Below are 24,848 nucleotides of genomic sequence, written 5' to 3' on the forward strand. Positions count from 1 at the left end.
TTTGAGCAGAGACAGCTTTTTGCGTAACTTTCTCTTCAAGAACAATTATGCTGGTGCTCTGCCAGTGAACGTGTGCAGCGAAGTTAAGTACGCGAAAAGAAAGTTATCAACTATGTGTTGCAAGAACCTGGTAGGTTTGTTCTGTTAATGCTCCAACGGCAGTTTCAGTAGCGACTGCTTAACGTGTGCACTGCTCGCTCTGGTGCGCGGTTAGATTGGGGATGACACGGCTGACTCAACGTATGTTCGACGCCATTTGCATGCAAGAAATCAGCCAACTCTTTTGCCCGAAGCTGTGGCCCAATGAGAGTAGCCATTTCCAGACACAAACCAAAGGTTGCAAATATTGACCTTATTTTTCAACAGTTCTTCTCGCGGTAGTAGAAATCAATATTTTTACATACATCTGCATGGAGCGTGAATCAACTGCTGCCAGAATTATTTTGCCTTCCTCTTCTGCAAAGTCGAGGGGCACTCGCTCCCAATTGTTGATATACCACCTCCACGGAGTCAGTGGCGCTTGCTGCCCTACTGATCTCGCACTCTGACAAATGTGACATTGTTTTATTGTTTGTTCGATGCAGCTATTGATTCCGGGCCACGAAATCATTCATCTTTGCCATGGCCTTCCTTTTACCGATGCCATTGTGCTGTGCATGTAAAAGGGACGACATACCCTCGTGAAGAGGGTGGATACACCCACTCAGTTCTCCCAAATTAAACAAGCCCCAACCTCAGAAGGTTCAAACCGTCTTAAAAAGAATGGTCGCTACTGCTCGTCCACAGTAGCGTCCATACAGACCAGTGCTTGGTATGGCGTGGTGCGGTGTGGTGTGCTGTTGTGAGCATGCACTGCAGCCATTTTAAGATTGGGGCCAGTATCATTTCCACCAATCTGCTTTGCCGGTTGCCATTTCATGCTTAAATCCACTGTCGATAACGGGAGAGCCAAAATATTTCTTAAAGTCATGCAGCTCTAACACCGTTTCTTCGCTTAGCAACTGCTTACACCGCGTTAAGCACTCATAACATTGACGTAACTATTCCCATACGCCTCTCTTGCGTAGAGGCAGTTGGAGTGGTTTTTGTTGCCCGACCAATTTGGGCGAAAATTTTGCACAGAAATAGAAGGGCCAAAAATGCCCTCAGCTGGGTCACATTACCAGGTTTTAATGCTTTGAGGATTTCTGTCACTTTGTTCTTTGTAGAGATGCAGACCTTATTGGTCTATCTCGTGCCCCAATCATTGTACTCCTTGAAAAATATCGTCGGTTCTTCCACTCCGTAATGATGGATAAGCGAACCTTGTCCTTTTGAATACCTAACGGTGCCCTTTGCCGTCAATTTTATGTTTACTTGAAGGTGCGCTTGTTGTTAACGAGACGTACATTGTGTGGATACTGTCGACATCAATGAAGACAAATTTTCCGTGAAACAGATGTTTGTTGAGCAACAAAACTTCATCGGTCAATTTTTCGTAATTGAGCAGAGTAGCCTTGTGATCGCTGCAGTACACTGCAAGGGATTCGGTCATTTCGATGTTACACATGTCGTTTGCAAATGCCAAATCTATGCACGTACGTCTTATGGTAGGAAGTTTACCTGAGTGCAACACCGAAGCGATAAGCATTCAAACATGAATCTAATCAGGCACTGTCCTTGTTTTGTTGACAGTGAAGCACATGCTTACTGAACATTGGAAGCTTCACAGGTTAATATATTGTAAGTGAATAGAGTAGCCTTGCGATCGCTGTGGTATGCTGCAAGGGGTTCGGTCATTTCGATGTCACACATGCCGCTTGCAAATGTCAAATTTGTACGTGTACTTCTTATAGTAGTGGGCACGTTCCCCTGTGTGTAACACCAAAGCGAGAAACGTTCAAACATGACTGTAATCAGTCACAGTCGTTCTGCTTTGGAAACGTCCGCGTTACGGTCTTGTAGCCTCTCCTTTACGCGCGTATGATTCATTGCATTTCTTGCTCGCTTACGGAGGTATGAGCCATTCGATTTTTTTCGGACAGACAAGGGCGTTCAGGCTGGACATGGACAAACTTTGAGCTTGTAAAAAACGCATTTCGCCCCATTTACTCTGATACCGTGCTTACTGAGTGTGTTTAGCGCTTACCCAGTTCGGCTGCAGCACTCAGCTAGGTTTTTTCCAGCAATCAGCATGCCGTCTAAGCATAAGCTTATCTACCGGGAGTGGGACATGGAGGGCCACTTGCCCCCTACTATCAGAACTGGAGGCAAAATATGTAATTTGCACCGCCCCCTCCCGCTTTTGAAATCCGGGGACACGGCACTTGGGTTCTCGACCAAGATCGCTGCAGCCTACATAAAGCCGATTGAAGCCCTGATCAGGGGGGTGTGGCCTTTGCGGCTTCTTTCCTGATTCTCCAAATGGCCTAAACCCACCGCCCACACCCAAACCTATGTTACTCTCCACCAGCTGCACACGGAGTATTAGCCACATTGGTCCTTCAGCGCACCCATCACCGTTATGTAAATGGCAAACAGGGTCTGTTCGCTTCTAGCTAAATTTCCCCCCTCTTCAAGTCTGTAGTCTGTAGTCTGTATCATGGTCTGTAGTCTGTAGCCTTTGAAACTTTGATCGAGGCGCTCATTCGGAATATTTGGTTTGTCATTAGCGCAACGGAACCTCAATAATGCAATTGAGGTTCCCAGTACTATCAATACTCCTTCGATTTATTTGCCGTGAAAGGTACTCTCAGGTTAAAACTGAGGCAGCGCGAAGCGTTCGCTTCTCTCTGCCAGCGCTCTTCATCAAGTCAACGTTGTGGCGGCAAGTGCTAGTGGTTATCGAGTGAGATGTGTTTATATTTACCTGTGCATGCGTGACACCATCCTTCTGATAGGCGTATATACCGGTTCGGAGGGAGGCATGCGCCTCCTCATCCTTCCACCCTCCACAGTGAGAAGTGAATGCGAAAAGTGACACATTTGCCCCCTCCCCCCTCCCCCCCCCAAGCGCACACATAATTCTGAATGCGAGAACTTTCTGCTTCACATTTACAAATCCAGCAAAAGAACAGCTCGTACCGAATTTTCTCTCCAAGTTGAACCCACATGGGTACAATTTCCTTATTACGTATTCCCTGCTTGGGCAGCTAGGATTGCCACGTGCTGTAGCAAATGAGGCTCGACCGGCCGCAGTAAGCAGTTAATGTTACCGTACTATGAAGTGCGAGACGCCTGTGGGACGTGGCTTGAAAGCCTTATTTGCTGAGAACACTGTCGCTGGGCAGTCCAAAACAAGCTTATCCTACCATGCCGTGCGTCAATTCCGTGTTGCTTGGTGCCGTATAACCTAACCATCTTAGAAAACACAAAATAAGATTTGCTTTTCTATCATTTATCGGCCTTATTGTTCTTACTTTAGCGATTTTCTTCCAAGTTTTCTACATAGCAATCAGCGACTTTTCTTTAGTGACATAAATAAACAATTGGCGATATTTTAACGACTTATGACTCATAAATGTTCTCAGTGGCTATGTTATTGGCTGCGAAGTCGCGGGATCGAATCCCGGCCGCGGCGGCCGCATTTCAATGGGGGCGAAATGCGAAAACACCCGTGCACTTAGATTTAGGTGCACGTTAAAGAACCCCAGGGGGTCGAAATTTCCGGAGTCCTCCACTACGGCGTGCCTCATAATCAGAAAATGGTTTTAGCACGTTAAACCCCGTAATTTTTTCACTCATAAATGTTGCTTGAAAATGACCTTCTAGAACGCAGTTTAATATCCAAAAGGTACATGTAAGTGGGAGAAACTCGCTGTACGATGCATATGCTTCGCGACCATGATGAACCAACGGTTGTCTTCGCATTGGTGACCTTCACATTGTGATTGTGCTTCAAAGTCCAGTGTTCAGCATAACCATCACAGTACTCAAGAAGTTCAAGTTTCTTTATTTGTTACAAAGCGTATTTGAATGTGTTTAAATGGTAGAGGTTCAGTGGTGTCACCAAATCAATTCAATTGGTATACGTGCGCAAGCGTGTAAGAGGCCTAATGTACACAAACTAAACAGAATAAATTTTATGTTCAGATTTAGAACACAGCAGTTGAATAAGACATATCGACTGCGTAAAGATAGACGTAAATATCGGAAGAGTGACGAATGAAAATGAATGAAGAAAAGAAAATAATTAGGAAAATTATATGTAGTTTTTAATTCAAGTGTAAAAATTAGAAACTAAAGGGAAATGAGGAAAAATCTTGCTGACGGTGAGTGCCGACCCCACAAACTTCGCATTAAGCGAGCGTTGCATTACTAAGCGCTCTGCAGCGACGATGGCAGTTCCCACGCTCATGCATTCTTGAGTATTTATGTATGTGAACAAGATCTAACACAAAGAGCGTTAACCAGCGCCACACTATTACAGATATTGTTCTGGATTGCGTTAAAAAGCTTTGCCACGATTTTTCTCAATGGTTTTTGTGTAATGTCCGTTAATTATAATTTAAGATACTTTGTTCAGCGGGTGGAGAACGGTAACCCGACTTTAATGGTCGGTTGTTGCGAAATATTTGGCAAGTTTTGATATTCAAAAATACCGAATAGTTCAATTATTACGCACCAATTATACTGTATTCGAAACATGGAATATTCTACCACCTTGTAGTAAATACTTTAGTAAAGCTAGAGCCCTTTATACTCTGCTAGTAAATTCACTGTTTTGCTCCAAGTGCATGAAAATTAGACCAACATGACACTTCTAGGTAAGTGAGTTACTTCATGTTTGCTTATAGTAGTGTGTTTCAGACTGCCTAAGTTCTTATTTTCCACTTCACAGCTAAAGCGACAATTTTAATTACTTTTCTGTCTCTATGTGATGGTCGCGGCATCAAGAGAACACGCCGCCGACGCATTGATAAGCATAGTGGAGCCTTGTACGATGCGGCGATAAGAGAATGCAGCCGTATATCATTCAATGGTTGCTTGTAGGCGCTTGAGTAGCGGCGTGCGAGTGCGCATGTATTTCGTATTTCGCTTATTTCGCGGTCTTTTGTTTTTTCTTGGAAAAAACAACCAGGACCATTTCAGCACGAAATAAATGCTTGATTCGGAGGTTATTTAAGGTGCCCTACAACATTGTAATGAATATGTTTGCGATTCAAGCAACAATTAAAGAGTTCATTATTTAAAAGCAATTAACTAATTATAACTTCGTGAGGAAAAAATACTGGCTGCAAGCACATACGACTGCCGCTACTATGGAGTCGGTATGATTTCTCTAGAGCTCTTGGGTTTTTAAAAAATTCTTGGTCCACGTTAACTGGGACACCCTGTAATATATATATACACAAAGAGGGAGGGAGAGATGGCTCGCCCACTCACTCGAAGAACAGTGGGTGCACTAGTGCGTCCAAGCAGCAGGTGGCACCAGGTATGCCTTGTAAAACCTTGTCCATGACTGCCTGAAATATGGTAGGTGCACTCGCCACGCCGTGCGGCAATCCCCGGTACCCAAAGAGGCCCATGTGCATGTTAACCGTTGGACGTTCTTCGGCATGCTGATCTCAACTTCAGTAGCACGTAAGCTTTGGTCAAGTTTGAAACAGCGAACAACGTTTCCTCCAACCAGGGTCACAAAAATGTCCCCTGGAGGTGGCAAGGAATATCGATCCATCTCGATGCACTGGTTCACAGTGACTCTGTGGTTATCACATGTCCTTATTTCTTTGGCACAACATCTAGCGGTGCTGCCCAAGTACTGTACCTCACCCGGTAAACTACTCAGATATTCGTGGTGTGTTTGATAACCATGTATATAAGATTTGTCCGCTCTAGATGTGCTATTAGGCGTAATTTAGGGAAATGCGATAGGATTTTTCATTCATGAGGAAAAGGGGAAGTAAAAGGCGAAAGTTACGTGGAGTCTCGTGATACCCTTTTCCTCGTGATTGAACATGCACGACGTGCGTACCATCGCAGAGCTTGTTCGTCATCCGTTCGTTTGATATCCATGTAAGTATGCTTGGCAATCACGCATGGACGAGCGAAAGATACGTGAGGCCCCGTGACACTTTCCCACGTGGTTTGACGCTCGCTACGTGTGTGCAATCGCATAGCTTTTGCGAATACCGCCGGTTTGACACCCATGTCAGCGTGTTCTTGAAACACGTGTGGGCGTTCGTAAATCACGCTAGTTGGCCTGACACCCTTGGCCACGTGGTGTAACGTGTCTTGCCTCGGTACTATTACAGAGCTTCTTCGAAGCCCGATCGTTTGATGTCCATGTCAGAATGGTTGGGAATCGCGAATAGGCTGGCGAATGTTACGGAAGACCCCGTGACACCCACTTCCACGTGATGTGAGATGGCCTACGTGGTTCTAATTGCACAGATTCTTCGAAGCTTTTTTATTTGATATCCATGCCAACGCTGCTTGTAGAAAACAAAATTAAGTATCACGAGGCGCTCTTTTCAGCCTGTTTTAGCAACCTTAAAAATCAAAGGTTTATTGTTGGATTCCCCTTTGTTTCAATGCATGTCCACGAAGCCATCAAATAGCTGCGTTTTGCGTGACCTGTTCATGGCAACAATAGTGCGCAACAGAGCACAATTTCGGTTATGTATTGCGCGGGAAAGGCATTTTCGTTGTCACATGACAACGCTCTTGAAGACTCATTTACGTTTGGTCGGCGCAAAATCATAACATTTTGTCTTATTTCGAACTTCCTAGAACACTTTCATAAATGCACCGTTACTTACGTACGTATGGAAGGCGGGCTAGGAGGTCATCGAGGCGCCGTAACTGTGCCGGTATTGTGTTAAGTCGAGTGGAGCACGTATACACATTCTCGTGCAAATAGAAAACATTTCTTTGTTGCACTGAGTAACAACACTAAATGCATGCAAAAGTTACTGCATACAACGCCTTTTTTTTCTCTTTTTTATATATATATGGATTTCCTTCGCGTTTCTGTTCTCCAATGAAAATAACGAATCTGTACAGATATAAACAACCGATGACAACACACACTACTTTTTTACAGGCGAGTTTGTATACATCGAAATACCCGCTATATCACATTGTACTTAGTGTTCGTGTATTTATTGTATTTAGCAGCGTCCGACTGTACACTTTGTAGTTTTAGAACAACTAATATGCGCAGAGTCACTAATACACGCTACATGGATATCTTGAGCGCTCGATATGTATTTACTTGATACTGCTATAGAGGTTTGCGTTCCGGTGCACACATATCTATTCAAACACTGTCGTCACAGGGACTACTGTAGCGGGCCATACCAACATTGAGTACGGCCGCTGAAGGTACTGGCACAATTTACTAATAATGTCCGTAAAGAAAAGTCCAGGAGGAAAGATATCAGTCCCACTGGAGGCGGCGATGCTTGGAGACGACGCTGCTGACGTGCGACACAATCAGAGGCGTAGGGGTCTCGTCGGGAATTGTGCATTCGCCGTAAATGTAATCCATTTCGATGCGGTGCAGGGACCAGCCAAGGTTTCTCCGCTGAACGCGCCCGAACATCAGGTTGATCTGCGCCGCAAGGCAATACATGCTTCAGTGTTGTGAACACTGATGTTCCATTTCCATGGTACTAGCATACGCAATTTCGTGCGTCGCGTGTAAAATGTGTAGGCTAACAATACTTCTTGCAGTGACTGCATTCACACTAAGAAAGAGTTCGGTGTGCGTTTGCCAAAAATTACCTCTTTTTTGTCTACGTTCTGTCATAAACGGTAAAAAATGTCGGCCCTTAAAAAATGAATATACCCGGTTATGCGGCTGCTAATGCGTTGTTTCAGATCATTTTGCTTTTGTCTGTTTCGTTACCGGGTTCTTCAAGTGTGGCCCCTGATGGAATAAACAGGTAACACGTGTGCACAACCAACTTCTTGAATTGTAATAGACTGTAGTGCCATGAATTCGGTTGTCAGATATAGAAGACTGCAAGCTTTAATAGCCCAACGTGGCTGCACCCAAAGGTTTCTCTAAAATAGTCGATAGGCTAACAAGAAAATAAAAAAAAATGTTTTAACAAATCTCAGTTAATGTGGATTCCTTTTTTAATGCAGTATCTGCATCGTTTTTGGTTCTTGGAAATTCATTTGCAAGCTGTATGCTTCCTTCAAGCATATTATTGGAATAATCGAGTGTCGTAGATGTTCAATAACTCATTTCATCGTGATACATGGGCGAATAAAAGTACTTGTATTGCTGAGAATATGTGCCACGGAACATAAATCATATCTGAGTGAATGTTGTTTACAACGGAGTAGTTAAATGGTATAGTTAACAACGCTTTCTTGTCGTCATTAGCGGCTTCACCGTATTTTGGTATTACTTATTGACAATTTGCGCAGTGAGCCATTCCCCTGCCTTGAACATGTTTGATCGATGCAGTGTAGACGCTAAATAACTGTTGCTGTACAATGGATTCGAGCAGCGAATTTACGCTGGTACAAGAAGTTCAAACAAGAGAAATGTGCACGGGAACATGGAAGCTTGAAGTGATTCACTGTACCGGAGCAAGGAACTCGCTCAATGCAAAGTCTCGGCAAGGCGGCTTGTCTTCGCCTGGGTAGTTGCTTTCAGCAGGCTAGGAAGGCTGGAGCAGCAACTGCTGTTATCAGCAGTTGCTCCCCTAGTGAGCGTCAGTCCTTTTGTGCAAAGAATGTATGCATCGGCATCCGTCGTAAGCACAAGAACATTACTATAAGCAACCAAGGAGGTGATCGAGGATGGATGCAGGAATGATATTACAGAAGGCATACACTCCTCGACGTTGCAACCTTGGCTACACCTCCACTGTTGCGGCACATTCTGACGCTTTCAAAGAGCGTTAAGCAGCGCATCGCAATACAAAGCAAAAGAAACAGGGCAGAGTTCTGAATACACACCAAATGCTTCATTTCGAGGAACGGTTGCATAGTTGAAGTCCTAGAGCTGGATTGTTCAGAGAGGTGGGCATTACTTTCACAAGAAATCACTAATCAAAAAGTCATGAAAAAAGCACTAATAAATAAATGTTTTAATTACTTGAAGCACTTATTGCAGCTTACGAATAGTAGCAGGCCAGATTGGAAGGCGTATCCAATTTCAATCCTTAGCCAGGAGACAAGAGGTTTGAAAATATGGGCCCTAGAACTCGCCGTAAGAATGTACTGTCCTACTTACTTTTTACCAGAATTCTCCTTTTTGTCAATGAAGCAACAAAAAAATAACTGGAGCGCCCGTGTATTTTGTCCCACACCCTGGGAAATAATATCTCGAAACTCATGCCATCCTGGAGATTCATTTGAAACGGACACGTCTTGAAGACACCGGCTACAGTTAGTAGCCGGTAAGTATGGAGTAAATTGCCATACGGGCAGTAAAGTAATTCATTAAGAAGTTTACTAGTGAAGTTTTCTTATTAGTGAATATGCGTTTCGATTTTTCGGCCTATTGATGTCCGCCTTTTTAAATAATCCTGCTCAAGAAAAATAATTTTCTTATCTGCCACAGGCAATCTTTAAAATTTCCTGAAAATGTTGAAATGATCGCTCCGTATGTTCCTTTGAACGATAGGATAGTGGCGGATAGTTGGCGCATGCGTCGCCGCGCGTGAAGATTGTGAAGGCTTCAAAAATCTCCCTAGCGCGCTGTTTCCAGTACTTCTTTCGTTATTATTTAGCATATTTCTAATGCATGGGAGCTCCCGCAGTTACGGCAATGGGTGGCCGGCCCGAAGAGTGCATGCGGAGGGGCAACACCTTACAACACTTTCAAGGGCAACAGAATTGGACAAGCGGCCGTAGCCTGATCAGATGTTTATAGTGTTGCAAGTTCTATTGCGCTGTGCCGTGACGGTATGCGGTGACAGTGACCGACTGTGATTGTATGTCTATACACCGTTCTTTCTTTATCTCTACTTTGCTATCACTTTACCTCCCCCTCCCCTCTCTACCCAGTGTAGGGTAGCAATCTGGATCTTCCCACCTGGTTGACCTCTCTGCCTTTCCCCTTCTCTCTCCGTCTTAACACTTTCAGTGTCACTGCCGTACCGGTACATTCCGCGTTTGTCTCGCCACATCACTGACGTACCTGTGCGTTCTTCACTCTCTCCACTCGGATGTGGGCAGTAACACGAAATTGGAGAGCTTTGAGGTAGTTGAGCCGCCTATTGTATATTTCTATAAGTATTTCTTTCTCCCCTTTCTGGGTTTTCTCAGTCTCTCTCTCTTTTGTTAGCGCGCTGCCTAACGCGCTTCTGCGGAGGCGTGACTGCGTCGCGTGGAGCGCGAGCATCCGAAAGTTTTCCGTTAAAATATTCTCGTCGCATTGTAAGGCAACTCGTGCGTGTTTCTGACCTCTCGCGTACGTTTACAAAAAGTGTGTGCGCGTGCGTGTGTGCGTGCTTCCCTCTCGCGCTCTCTTCGCGACGGCGGCAAGGATGGCTGCGCAATCCTCTCGTGTCTCTTTCATTTGTAGCTTCCTGTTTCCCCTGTTGCTCCCTTCGACTCGTCTGTCAGAAACAAATCAAGATCAAACTCAGAATTTTGGACTGTACTTACCTGTATTATACGAGCTACTGTGTAATAATGTGGTGGACGACGGCCAAGGAAAACGTTACCAAGCTACTAATACTTGAAAACGGGGCTATTCGCTGCTTGAACTGTGCTCGCTACCGACATCCCACACAATCATTTGAACACAAATGCATAACTATAGAACAGTTGCATGCTTACCGTTCCTTAGATGCATTATATTTTTGAGATGAAAGTTTTCAAGCGTTCTTGAGAAATTCCTCATATTTTTAAAGTATCTTCGCGCTTCTTTGGCATTCGAAAACCAGACAGAACGTTCGTCCAGCGCCGTCTAACAAACTATTTTTTTTTTAAATCGAGAACGTACTATATGACGTATGCTTAAAAGGGTTAAAGGGACACTAAAGCGAAACAACTAATCACTTTAGACTGATAAAGCATTGTTTGAGAATACTGCAGACAGTCATTTCAAAATAATAGTCTAATTATTAGATAAAAAAATACAGGTCGAAGTATCAGCATTTGAATTTCGCGCCGAAACCCCGACGCCGTACGTCAGTGTTGACGTCAGGGATTCCAAAAGTATGTTTTCGCATTTAAGCCGCGTTGGCTGAGAAGAGGTTCCCAAAACTTGCCATGTTTAATATTTGGTTCCTTTAGAACCCAATGTAGTCAATCTGTACCACTATACAATTAAGTAGGCCCTAGAAGAAGCCATCAAAATCCATGATGTCACAGCGACCAAGTGCGGAAACATCAAGGAGGCATCGCCACCCGTCTTTCGTTCTTGCGCTGTTTCTGGCTAACCAAGCATCGTATCGTGGTAATAGTGGTGTTTTAGTGTCCTGGAGAGGTAATTTACCCATGTAGGAGAAGTCATTTTCTCTTTAGTGTCGCTTTAAGTTGGCAGCTTAGTAGTGAACACAGCCTGTCACCATTGAGGCTGAGAGATGTGTTTCCACGGGATGTTCTTAGCGCTCCTTCCCCGAGCTTAGCCGCTTGATCGCTTTCAGATAGCTGCTCGCGCGGCATCTTCAATTGTTCATTGCCGCGGCGACCCCGAATATGAGCCAAGCTCCGACTCAGAAGATGACAGCTTGCAGTCCGACGAAGAGGCACTTTCGACTGCGTCTAATTTTGACTTAGGCATGGTGGCGTCACCTCCGATATGTGTGGGTCAAAACGAAACTAGGTAGTAGACATGAAATTAATGTAGGAATGTGCAGGCAATCCCAAAAATGCATTTTTCATTATACGAGTCGCTTCTCTTCTGCATACGCAAAAATAAACGGTCTCATTTTCCAATATCCGACAGGGAAACAGGACACAGGGGACGAGTCACCTCCTCAATACCCGACACTGAAAGAATTGGGCATAGCATAGGCACGTATAAGTTTGAAGTTGATGTTCATTAACGTTTCAACTGTGGCAGCAGGGGAAAAGGCGAAAGTAACTCATTAGGTCCTCTCCCCCACCAAGAATATGCCTTGCACTTGAACGCATAACAACAGAACTATTGCCATTTAAAGGGCACATAAGCAAATACAAACTCGGATGAAGTTGATGAATACAGGATATATATACAGATACATCCACACATGTCAGATATAACGAAATATCAAAGCTTTTATACACACATAAATGGCATATGAGAAAATATAAACGTGTGAACCATCAGAACCCTTCAAGCTTACTCAAGAGAATCATGTATTGGGATGTTTCTCATTATTAAATCTTCCCGTTTGACCGTGTAAGAGCTATTGCACGTGAGCGTAATCGGACAACCTGCGCGCGCCCATCAACAAAGCGCCGAGCGTGCTTCCTCGATCGATCACGAGGTAGCACGCTAGATTGTGCGAGATGTCTAAGACATTACGCTCACACACAATCCCTGTTTCACTGGTAAAATGTAATAAGGCCCACCGACTTGAACAAGCGACTTCGCTTAAAGAGTACAGTCATCTGGCCGTCCACAGCCGGAAGTAAGGGTGCTCTCCTTTCCTCGAAAAGATGCAACATAGTCAACAAAATACGCAAAAATGGCGCACGAGAGGTTCCCAATGCCTGTAGAATCTTTACACGTGGCGACCCATGTGTGAATTCCACGTACTTCTCCCTATCGGCCAAATAAACGCGGTATCTGTCGTGCTGATTCATTTTTTTTTTTCATGCGTATTCCTGCCGCTTGCGCTTGCGTACCGCTCCTAGAAAAAAAGCATTTGGTTCCAAGTCAGTGCTGTGCTCTGTGTCGCACTCCTAAAGCTCTTGTTTACAAGCTGTACCAACTAGCCAAAATGAACGCGCTGTTATAGAGGGGCTTAGGCTTCAGTTTCTCCATGTAGTAACCTGGCTATGGAAGTGCGCTCACTGCAAAGCAGCAGCGCCTATTCATAATAAAGAGTTCCGAATCTCTGTGTAGGGTACAATCTAGCATAATTGGACACAATTGATTCGGTCACGTTTCAGATATGTTCTTTTCTGTGTCGCTTGCTGTATCGTTTGCTATGCATGTAACAACATTTGTGTTCTTTGGAGGTTCATTTGACGAAGCACCAGTAACGCCACCTGCCCTTTCGCACTTATATATATAAAAAATAGGCGCAAATACTTATATGGAAAACAAAGCCGAAGATTTTTCGGCAACGCCTTGTTAATCGGTTTGGCATAAACTTCTATCAAGTGGAGCTTCATCTGTGCTGCACATCATTTCACGAACTCTAAGGAAACGACTAAGGAAAAGACTAAGCAGACTAGATGGCCCAGGAGATATAAAATCTTCTGGGCGCTGGTAACCATACTTGTTCAAAATGGCCGTCTTGAATGTGAAATAAAGAGAAGAATTGGTTACTCGATGATTGCTCAAATTTTCTGCTCACATAAAACAAGAAAATGCATCTGTTTATTTGGCATGGACGAACAGATACCTGCGCCAACGACGTCTGCTTCTTTCACACGCCCATTACACACGCAAACACCCGACGTGGTAGTTCAGTGCCTATGATATTGCACGGCTGTGGTCGAGGACGTGGGTGTCATCCCGGCCGCACGGCTGCATTTTTTATTGCGATGACATGCAAATACGACCATGCACTAACATTTAGGTGCGCATTGTTGAACCCCAGAAAGCCACGATTAGTATGGAGTCCCTAACTGTGGCGTGCCTCGTAATCGTGTCTTGGTTCTGGCACGTAAAACTTCCGAAGTTAAATTTGGTTCCGTAGCCCACCCCATTACCGATCATCTTGATTTATCATATACGGAATTTATTGCTTACTTAAACGCTCCATAGTCGTTTACTTATGCTTGAAACACACAACTAGAACGTAGCACGGGTAGTCCATTTCATTTCTAATCATGCAGAGAGATTTCAAAATTGCCATTTAGATCTATGCGTGCTAAATCTAAAATACGGCTTCGGATATTGCCTAAAGGTACCCACCATAAGCTCTGCAGAACGAGAACACGCCCCGACTTCAGGAAGCAACGCCATTTCATTATTTTGTTTTCCGTTAGAAAGCGTCAATTGGCACGCCACTCGAAGACATTGATATCGCTTTTTGTATGTCAGTATGGACACAAAGATGGCTTATCCGTACGCAGATCCAGTCACCATATGGATTATGTTGTTTACAGTAAGCGCTCACGTGAAATGCAGTGATTTCGGAGTCGCGTTACTGCGGTCCACCGATGGGCATGTGCGTAGACGACCACGGCTCTTATACACAGTATACGCATAATACGCTAAGCAAGAGCATCGCTTTCAGTCGTTGCCTGTATACCGCTTCCTATAAAAAAAGAAAAGTCGTGAGCCTGCTACTGCTGATACAGATAACACCATCGATAATATTGCGTGTTTCCAGCAAGATCAACGCCCGCATGCCTCAATCATACTTGTACACGGTCCACATTTCCTGGTACCGACAAACAAAAATAAACAAATTCTGTGGTTCTGCACGCCAAAACTACGATATGATTTTGAGAAATGCAGTAGTAATAGACTACAAATTAATTCTGACACAATGGGATCCTTTCACTAGCCCCCAATGCATGGCACACGGGAGCTTTTGCACGCATCCTTCATTAAAACGCGGCTGCCTTGGCGGGGATTTGATCTGGCGGCCTCGGGCTTACCAGAGCAACGCTGGTGCTAACACCGTGTACCACAGTCTTATTATGTTTGTGCTTACTGAGTGCAGGCCATTGCCTTTTGTGTGTCGCCAGCGTTTATTTCCCTTATTGCGTGGACTTGAGTTTCACATTGCTTTTCGGCTTGTACAAGTAGTGAGTTGACGCTGCAAAACTGCCCTGTTTCATGGCTGTTATGGGTGCGTTCGTTTGTATCATAACGGAGCAGCTGGAGCTTGCAAAGTAATTTATTTTGCAACAAAATATATCTGAAAGTGCGCTGCTACGGCAGATTTTAGTTATTGATGCCAATGCTACTCTGAAGTAAAATACGTTAAAAAGCAGCTGAAGTGTTCCTAAGTTTTAGCCACGACATCAGACGTGTTTCGATTTCTCGGCACGCTATTGCTCGATGTACAAATTTGCCGCGACTGTCAGAAAGGCAGCAGACGAATACACAAGTGAAAATATATTAGGCAAATTGCACATTCTGAAGCGCAGCAGTAAGGGAGAAGACATTTTATGTTATTATTTTAAGCCAGCGAGGTCGCGTCTCTGCATAGATCATGTTTGTGCCGAAGACACACGCAAAAAAAGGGGGGAGAGAGGTGAATAAAACAAACAAAATCTACAATTTGTAGAGTAGTGAATGTATTGCATCTGCGAACATCAATTTTGAGTTGGTTACACGATGATATTCAACTAAACCTCCTGACTGAAATTGTCAAACACAGACAAAAAACACAAAATGTAAAGAGTGGGTGTTTGACAACATCTTGCTTTTCTGCGCAAATGATTGCATTCATTGAATACTGACATTCCTGCACAACTGCAGATTTCCCTATAATAAATATCATCGAACATTACACGCGTTCACCACGCATCTACTTGTTGAGTGATCAATTTTAGTTATTCGAAGTCACCCTCGAAGGTCTGCTTTCAGTTATTAGCTTGTGGCAATCAAATGGCCTCCTATATAAATTTGCACTTTTCGGCCTTAACGTGGCTGGCAAGGGATGTGAAACTTCAGCCTGTATTGGCATACTTTACAACGGACTGCGAGATGTGCCCACCTTGTTAGCACGTGCACTTGTGCGCAGTGCTCCCACTGCCTGCCATGGCGGCGACGTGTTTCTCGGAAGGGCACCTTTCCTTCCTCTGCTTCAGAAGTCGGTAAGAGCCATGTACTGCTAATCCCACATCAACAATACACGCGACCTAATGGTTTGGCTAATAGCCGTACAAGAAGCACATACATACCTTCATTTCCATGGTGGTCGTGTTGTCAAAAAGAATCGGTGGTTTGTATTTGCTGTTTTGCTGTTTCGCCACTAGCACCAGGTCTTTGTCGACGAGATCGATTGTGTACTGCTGGCCGCATGACTGGCGTTCGTTCAGGCATTTGTGGAGCAGACGGCGTGAAATAAGGGCGGACAAATGAAAAAGAAGAGGAAAACGCTTATACACTATGCAAACATGTAAGGCTGCATTGTGTCATGATTCACACAATTATTCTGGAGCAAACTGGCGTGAGGCCTTCCTGGAATCAAATCGCTGCAGAACACGGCAGGGCTTTTCTGAGATATACAATGTTCAGCCTAAGTTCACGTACTCATCGCATTCAATTCTAAGCGTATTGTGCGGAATTATTGCGAAATGCCTGTCGAACATGGGCATATTTCACGTCATTCTCTGGTTCCAGGAAGGCTTCAGTTATCTCGCGTTACAAGTAATCCCATTCCTTGTGCAATGTTGAAACGTAAAAAAATTTATAAACTAGGTTAATAAGTCCACTTCCACGCACTTTGTGGCAACACGTGGTTGCGACGTGGAATCAGGAATTTAGATGACAGTATGTGCAGCCTTCGAATAACCAGCTAAATAAACTATGAGTTAAATTGGCCGAAAATTGGCCCAGTAATTTTTACTCAGCGTCCTGTGCTCCAGAATGTCCGAGACACTTAATGTGGCCATGGTGAGAGTGCCAAGAGAGGCCTGGACGACGACGAAATGGCGTCGAAAACGTTAGAAGCAAGTGCACTCTTGGCGTAGGAAAAAAATAAATGAAAGAAGCAAACTAACGAACCAGCCATCGACGCCACTCCGTCATCGTCTAGGCGTCTCTTTGCACTCCACCACAGTGTCGTGCAACGGATCCAGGAAAGTCACTAGCCGGCAGGCTACGGTAAAACGCACAGTCGGGCGCTGCGTCATTTCGAGTCGCCCAGTGCGTCGGAGTACGAGTAATTCTTTGGAGTCAACGTGACGCAGACTTGTTTAGAAGGACGTACACATGAAGGTTCTTGCGCAGAGTTAGAAGAACGTGTGTGGGCCTGCCTTCGCATAAAAGTTCATGCACTCAAACGGTTCGTAGCATGAGGTTCCATCCAATGGTGACGTGCAACATAATATTAGCGAGGGCGGTCGACTAAAGCCAAAGCTCACCTGCGAATTTGCACACATACACAGGCCTCCACTCTCAAGACACATAAAGCTGGTAGTATACCGGGAGCTTCCCTTTATGCCAAACGCGCACCTAAGGTGACTATTTGGGCATGTTGGCAGGACGTGAATGCCGCATTCTCAGCGATTTATTTTGAGCTGAACTCGACAGAGGCCTCAGCAGCCGCCTTCATCAATTTAGCATCGCAAAGGCCGTAGGTACGTAGATTATTTTTAGACTTTTCCAAGCTGCAGGTCCGGGCGTTTCAAGACACTAGCTACGAGCGCGCTATCCATTATATGTCACGGCTTGTCACCTCTAGTTTTAACTCATGAGTTGCCGTCTAACGGAAGCCTACGCTTTCTCGACATGAAGGTTTTATTTCTAGAGAAACGTATATACTGGAAATGCGAGCCTCGTCCGAACAGGGCACTGCTCCCGTAGGCGTCAGCGCACTCAAAGCTCGTAAAAAAGGGCATCGCGAAGCTATGCCTGTATAATTATTTATGCAAGTCTTGTCCAGAGTTCGTGGTCGACAGCTTCTCTGAACGCGCTCGTCGCCTCATGAACGCGGGGTAACCTACATATGTCCTCGATAGTGTTGCTGAAGCCCTGTTCGAGTGCATGTCACCACAAATAATTAATGTCAAAGTCTTCCACACGTTAAAATATATCTCCCTTATTCCGCGTGTCCACGGCATATCGCATCGAATGAAATCGATTGGCCAGCGGGCCAACGGAAAAGTGTTTTTTTTTTTTCGCTCCCGACAGACTGCAATATTTGTGCAGATTGACCAGTGAGCGTCCCCCCAAAGAGCCTGCATGCAAAAAAAAAAAGAAAACCATGCGTCAAAGTTGGTTGACTGTGCGGAAGGAATAGTTTATTATCTGCCTTTGAACTGTGCGCCCAACTATCTTGGTCAGAGTGGGCGATGTCTTAGTGACAGGCTACGGGAGCATCGCTACAATGTGATAGAAGTGAGGGAGGGTTTGTGATAGGGGGTTTGTGATTGTTGTGCAAAAGTGAGAGGGGGATGCCCACTGTAGAAATTGTATGCGTAGTCAGGCAAACGCCACAAATACGGTCACGTGTAAACCGAAATTTAGTGCTGGCTGAATTGTCAGCCAAAATCATAACACGTTAACCCGAGAAATAATCGAAGCGGAATTGACAGACGTGGTTACACCTGTGCGTCGAAACCGTCTATCGCCTTTTCCAGCAAGGAGCTATCCTTCTTGCGTAGAGATAGGCATTTTCTGCAGGCGGCGTACACGTGATGTCTCACATTCTGCTGTATATGTGGTCAATTTCTTCAAACGAAAACAGCGTATCTTCTGCAGGTGGCGTACACGTGATGTGTCACAGAGCCTGCTGTATATGTGGTCAATTTCTTCAAACGAAAACAGCGTTGTAAGTCTGCACTCGCATGTTTTAACGTCTTCTTTGTCCTCGTCTCGTGCGCAAAAAGCTGCATTCATACAGACCTTAAGATATGCAGATCGAATGCGCATTTTTGGATATTGTGTGAATCAAAGATTTTGTGAAACGGTCAATCCAATACTATCCATTTGATTCCAGCCTATTTTGCATAAAACCAAATGACGCACGTGCATGGCTCTCGCGCACCCGTGCCGTGCAATGCGACACGCGCGGCCATGAACTGAAAGAGCTATAACTGGCCGATGAGGATAGCTATAAGGCCTTGTTGGTACGGCATATCTTATTTTATTCTAGCGCAAACTGAACAAGGCCAGCAGGAAGGCATATCTGACACACACAGTGCTGTGTGTGTCAGGTGTGCTTTTCTCTTGTCCTTGTTCAGCTTGCGCTACAACAAAATAAGCTACAGCTGGCGTTGGCACAAAAATGTAAACGTGCGATTGGGACATATTGGTAGAGTCGGGTGCAAGGGAACCGAGGTTCGATACGGCCTTCGGATGCGCAACTCTTTCTCTCTCTTTAATGTGTGAGCGTTTCTTTGCTTACCCAAAGAGAAAACTGTCGGTCCGTCGCGTAAGACGATTGCTTTCAAGGTAGCGTGCGCGGCAGCATGCGAATTCACCTGCGAGCTGCCTCTATAGCTTGAACGCGAGCTGCGGGGCGAGAACACAGAGCGTACGAAGCTGTCAGCACTTGCCGCACTGAGCCTCAATCGCCGATTGCTTGAGATACGGCCCTCGTGGTCGCGCCAGACGCAGCCAGTGCTGGAGTGCGCTTGACCATGGTTCATAATCGTTCGACGCCCACGGATACGGCGCTAAGGAGCGATCACACCTAAGAATCATCTGAACGTCAACAGTGAACCTGGCGCCGCTACCTGCAGTAGTTGGCTTGCGTCATCAATTCACGTTGCGCCACCGTCGGCAGCAGTTCGGGTCGGCGCAGCGCTGTTCTTTGTACTTGTAGGATCAAGTTTGCAAACATTGACAATAACACTGGTATGCGAAAAGATGCGCAAGTGACACAACGCTTGCGTATACTTGAATAGCTGCCGGAATAGTTTGTGTATTTTGTTTTAGTATAAAGTATTGGGCAAGACAGCAGCAGAACTCAACAGCCACGATCTGGAAACTGTGGTAGGGTTCGAAAAAAAAATTACCGACGATTACGTTACTTCCTAATGCGAAATGTGAGCGCAGCAAATAAGCTGTTTCACCTTTTGGATAGATTGAGGCAAAGAAATCGAGCAACACATGTATGCGCTATCACATAATTTTCTTTTTATTTTTCACACGTATTCCTTTAACAAAGACTCCACTAACAGTTCTTGACAGTCATGAAGGAAGCTTTGTGGTCGGAGAAATAGACTGATATATGTTCGACTTGGTACACCAATGCTTGATTCTCAAAGACGAGATCTATACAAGTGCCTCGCGAGGTTGTCACAGCCGTGGGGGAAGCAGAGGCTAAGCGCCGCCGCCGAGAAGACCCTGCCGTTCGCGCCGCCGAAGCGGAGGCTCATCGCCGCCGTCGAGAGCAACCAGCAGTAAGCGAGGCTGAAGCAGAAGCTCATCGCCGCCGCCGAGAAGACCCTGCAGTTCGCGCCGCCGAAGCGGAGGCTCATCGCCGCCGTCGAGAGCAACCAGCAGTAAGCGGAAGCGGAGGGGTGCGGCGTGTACACCCAGCGGCAAACGATGGGGGCAGAAGCGCGCGCAGCAAGCGGACAACACGATAAAGGGAGGAGGGAAGAGATAGCAGCGACTGACTGATGCCGCTGACGGCGATAGTGAGTCAACCCCAGCTATCCGCCACACAAGAACAGGGGGGGGGGACCCTTTCCTCCTCTTTCTGCATGGCGGCGACGGTGTTCTATGCAGTCACGTTATCTTGACTCTCTAGGGGCGTCAGCGGCATCCAGCGGTATCAGTCGGTCGCTGCTAGCGCTGGGGGGATGAAAGGGGGGCGGAGCTGCTTACGAGGCCGACGACGACGCCGACGACGACGCGAAACCCAGGAACGGACGCCAAAGAGCTGCGCTCTAAAAGAAATTCGCCGACGATTACGACACTACCGCATGCGAAATTTGAGCGCAGCTCTATACGAGTTTTCATGTCGCGGCATACTGACTGGCACGACAAATCTGTCTCGTACGTCACGCTGCAAACGTTGCGAAGTGCGGCGCGAATGTCTCGCTAATCTGGAGATCGCGAGAGGCCGCTCGCGGCTGTCGCGCGGGTGCGACCCTAAGAAACCGCCGCAGACAGAACTCTACTCATGCAGCGTTCTTTTTTTTTCCATACAGACAACGCGCGCTACTCTCGCGCCATCTCGTAGCCATCGTCCCCGCAGCGCGCTTTCTTTCTCACACTTTCACCATAACCTGCTCCTTCGCTTTCTGCATCATGGTTCTCCTGCGCCCTCCTTCTTCGCTTTCCTCCTCGCGTCGTTCATCCCCGGCTGCTCTCCGCATTTGCTTTTTATCCTTCGCATTGCTCGTCCGCTCGGCGACACCAACGCGGACGCTCGCCGCAGGAACAGGCGCCTAAGAGCTGCGCTCTAAGAAGCTTCGGTTAAGATATTGGTCCCACCAATGCCCTTGTCGTTTTGCCAGATAGGTTAAGCAGGCATTGGCAGCATAAAAAAGGCAAGATATAGAAATGTATACATATATAAGACAATTCGGAGAAATAACCAAAATATACCAACTTCATTGCGTGCACATCTAATTGCGAAACTAAACCTGGAGAGCATTGAAGACTGCTTAGCAGAAATTCTAATACTAGCATCTCTTTCGAGATATATGACCTGTAAATGCGCTACGATATACATTTGCGTTCCATTAAGTTTCTGGAAAGCATGCCTCTAACAGCTCACGGTGATTTTAAGTGATATGCCCAGGTATGGTTTAGCAGATTTTGGAGTAGACTTTACTAGTTTTCGGCTTCAGTTTTGCAATTATGCTCGTGCCCTAAAAGTAGGCATGAGAACCTTAGGCAGAAAAATTCCCATTCGTAACCTTACTATTACACACAATAAAAAACACTTAAACTATGTTATTTTTATTTTTCAGGGCTTAATATTTCGCGTGTTATATGCAGGTACGTGGCGCCACGAGGACGGCAGCGAGCGTGAGAAGCGCCGGAGTGGAACAAGCGGAGGAGGTAGCCATCGCCCTGGCTTACGCAGACTAGCACGCGGTGCTGAGTGACCCCGAGACAGGCGTTGCGAAACTTCACCAAAGGCCAAATCCGCGGGGAAGCCGAGCGTGTACTGCGAGCGGCCAAACTACTAGACAGAAAAGTAAGACTCAAGTGGTTCCCGGCGCACGCGGGCGACGCGTCGGAATAGAATGAGAACCGCAATGAGACGACCCACGCAGCGGCGCGAGCGCTAACCAACCCCGCCCCGGCGACAGACCATCCGACGAGGTTCGGAACCAAGGACCGCATGATGGACTTCAACGAAATCACGAAGGCCTACCGTCTGGCTCGCAGGACTCTCCCACTCCCGCACCCAAGGCTGAGTCGAGTGGAGGCGGTACGACTGATACAGCTCCAGACCGGATCGCTACCGAGCCTGGGACTGATGCATCGCATGTACCCCGAGACATATCCGACTGATAAGTGCAGAGTATGCCGGAGGAGACGGCAGATTACACGCACACCTTGTGGGACTGCGTTAAAAATCCAGAAAAAGCAACATGAAGAACGATCCCTCCACGGCTTGAGGCAGCCGTGAAGAGCTACGACCAAGACGAACAGCTTTGGGCCGTTCAGTAGTCCCTCAGGGCACTCGAATGGCAGGAACCCAGCGAGCCGGCAACGGCGAGCGGAGACCCGTGCCGAGTAACGGTGACTTCGTAGATGACGTAGGCCCTCGTCGGGGCGCGCGAGCACCCAACCACAGGCACAAATAAAGTTGGCTCCAATCCAATCCAATCCAAGATGTGGGGCTCTTGCACCGCAGGACGGCGAGCGCAAAGGTCGGCGCCATGAAAGACGATGAAGTGCGTAAGCTGCACGCTCTTCTTCTAGCCCGCCATTAAAGAGAAGCGTCTATTTTGCAAGACTCCGTCTCATATCTACGTTACTATTTTCTGGTGGAGGTGCGGGGTGCATGCTACCACTCTTAGATCGAACACCGTCTACAAGCCCAGTACGAAGTCCGGTCGAGCTGACTCCTGTGCACGTAGGTACAAGCCGCCCACTTCAAGGACTGCCACCTGAGCACGAGCCTCTACCGAATCAAGTCAGAAGTATGAGTACGCCGGTTTCATCTTCTTGCTCGACCGCGCCGGCCGAGGTCTTTGTCCTCGAGGACTATCCACGGACGTGGTTTGAGAACCGTGAGGTGGCCCTATCGACATGGGACGAATTCCGACGGCAGCTAATCGGCACATACGCCAGCCTTGATCACAAGGAGCGAGCTGAATCTGCAATTCAGGCGAGAGTACAGAGGCCGCATGAAAGCATTGCAATGTTTGTCGAAGATATGTGCCGACTTTTCCGACGCGCGGATCCGTCCTTGCCGGAAGAAAAGTACCTCAGGAACTTGATGCGCGGTGTCAAGCAAGGGTTATTCAGTGCCCTAATACGCAACCCACCATAAACCGTTGCAGAGTTTCTTGCGGAAGCCATATCAATAGAAAAGGCACTGCAGCAGCGAACAAGGCAGTACAACCGCGACGTGTCCAGCCTATCGCGTGACCCTCTCGCTATACCCCTGGACAATACCGACGCCTTGCGGGAGCTCATTAGGCTTGTTCGAGAAGAGCTCCAAAAAGCTTGAGGTGGCTCCAGCATCGGTACAGCGACTCGCTCTGGCTGAGGTCGTCCGGGAGGAAATCATGCAGGCAGTCCAAGTCCCAGAGCGAAGCGAGACACCACAGCATGAGCTACGGCAGTAACAACCTTGCATGTCGTATGCGGAAGCTGCGCGAAGGCGAAGTTCGTTGTCCCCGACTTTTTACGGTGTGCGCGCCGTTGAACAAGCAACTGGCGACTTCCGGCCTCGCCGCACGCCACTGATGGCTGAAACACCACCACCCCGCAAGAGCGACGTATGGCGCACCGCAGACCGGAGGCCCTTGTGTTTTCATGGCGGTCAAGCCGATCACCTCTACAGGGCGCGTCCTTACCGCTGAGCTAGGCTCCGTGGATTTTCACTAAATGCCCCGCGCCCGCGCAATGGTGAACGCCTCTTGGAAATTGAAGCATACCTCGCGGACGCCAGGACCTCGTTTGTCCCACGGATTCCGTGAACCATGGTCACCATCACCCGCCCGAAACAGGTCTTGCAGCCCCATCTTCACGCCGAGAGCAACAAGGCGCCGCTCACCCAGCCCTGCCTCCCGGGAAAACTGAGTCCAGCAACCTCTGGAGGTGAGGTCGCTGACATTGCGAACGCTGAAGATCCTCCACTACGACGACCGCGATATTTCGCAATTGAGACGCAGAGGAAGCGGTGTAGTTCCGTGTCAGTATTCTGCGACGTATCAGTTATCATAGATGACCTCGAAGTCACGGCGTTGATCGAAACGGGTGCGGACGCGTCTGTTATCAGCCAGAATCTCGCGCGTATATTGAACAAAGTTTCGACGCAATGGACCGGAACTAAGATTCGTACTGCAGGAGGGCATCTCATAACTCCAATGGGCCGGTGCACGGCACAAGTATACATTCTGAGCCTCACGTACATCGGCGACTTCGTCATTCTTCCTGAATGTTCAAAGGACCTTATACTCGGCATAGATTTCCTTCAGGCGAACAGTGGCCATCATCGACGTGCAAAGAGTATAGAGTCAGCTTCGCTACTACGCATGTAATGCGTAACAGTAATGACAACGACCGTGACATCGCGCTTCGCTTAACTGACGATCACGTCACGTTGCCACCCAAGAGCAGCGTGCTTACGCTTGTCCGATGCGACATGGAGGACGACGCCGAAGGAATTGCTGAGGCAAACATGCCCCTGCTTCTTGAGCGCCACATTTGTATAGCCAGAGGGCTTCTTCAGGCGCGAAACAAATGTTCCTTCGTTTTGATAACAAACTTTAGCAAGGAGTATCAGCATGTACCGCGAGGAACAACAATGGCATTTCTTCGCGAAATCACTGATGTTACTGACATTGCCACAGTGAAAACCGCATCGTCTCAGCAATCTGAGTTACCCAGCCGAAAAGAACGGATTCACGTTAACGCCGCCCTGCCAGACCATCAGAAAAACCTCTACTGAGTCTCGTGAACGAATTCGCGGACTGTTTTTGAACATCGCCCAAAGTGCGACGTACGTCCATCACAAAGCACCGCGTTA

General features: G+C 46.8%; 1 protein-coding gene across 1 annotated transcript in view; it reads right to left on the reverse strand.

Moving 5' to 3' along the window:
* Positions 1-7,300: 7,300 nt before the first annotated feature.
* Positions 7,301-24,848, reverse strand: part of LOC142588642 (uncharacterized) — a 118,471-nt gene continuing 100,923 nt past the window's right edge. Inside the window, exons 13-14 of the mRNA XM_075700469.1 lie at positions 15,913-16,035; positions 7,301-7,534 (exon numbers count right to left, since the gene is read on the reverse strand). Coding sequence (XP_075556584.1) covers positions 7,361-7,534; positions 15,913-16,035 — 297 coding nt within the window. The 3' untranslated portion in view covers positions 7,301-7,360. The remainder of the gene's footprint in view (positions 7,535-15,912; positions 16,036-24,848) is intronic.

Source organism: Dermacentor variabilis, chromosome 7 (assembly GCF_050947875.1).
Source record: "Dermacentor variabilis isolate Ectoservices chromosome 7, ASM5094787v1, whole genome shotgun sequence".
Taxonomy (NCBI): Eukaryota; Metazoa; Arthropoda; class Arachnida; order Ixodida; family Ixodidae; genus Dermacentor; species Dermacentor variabilis.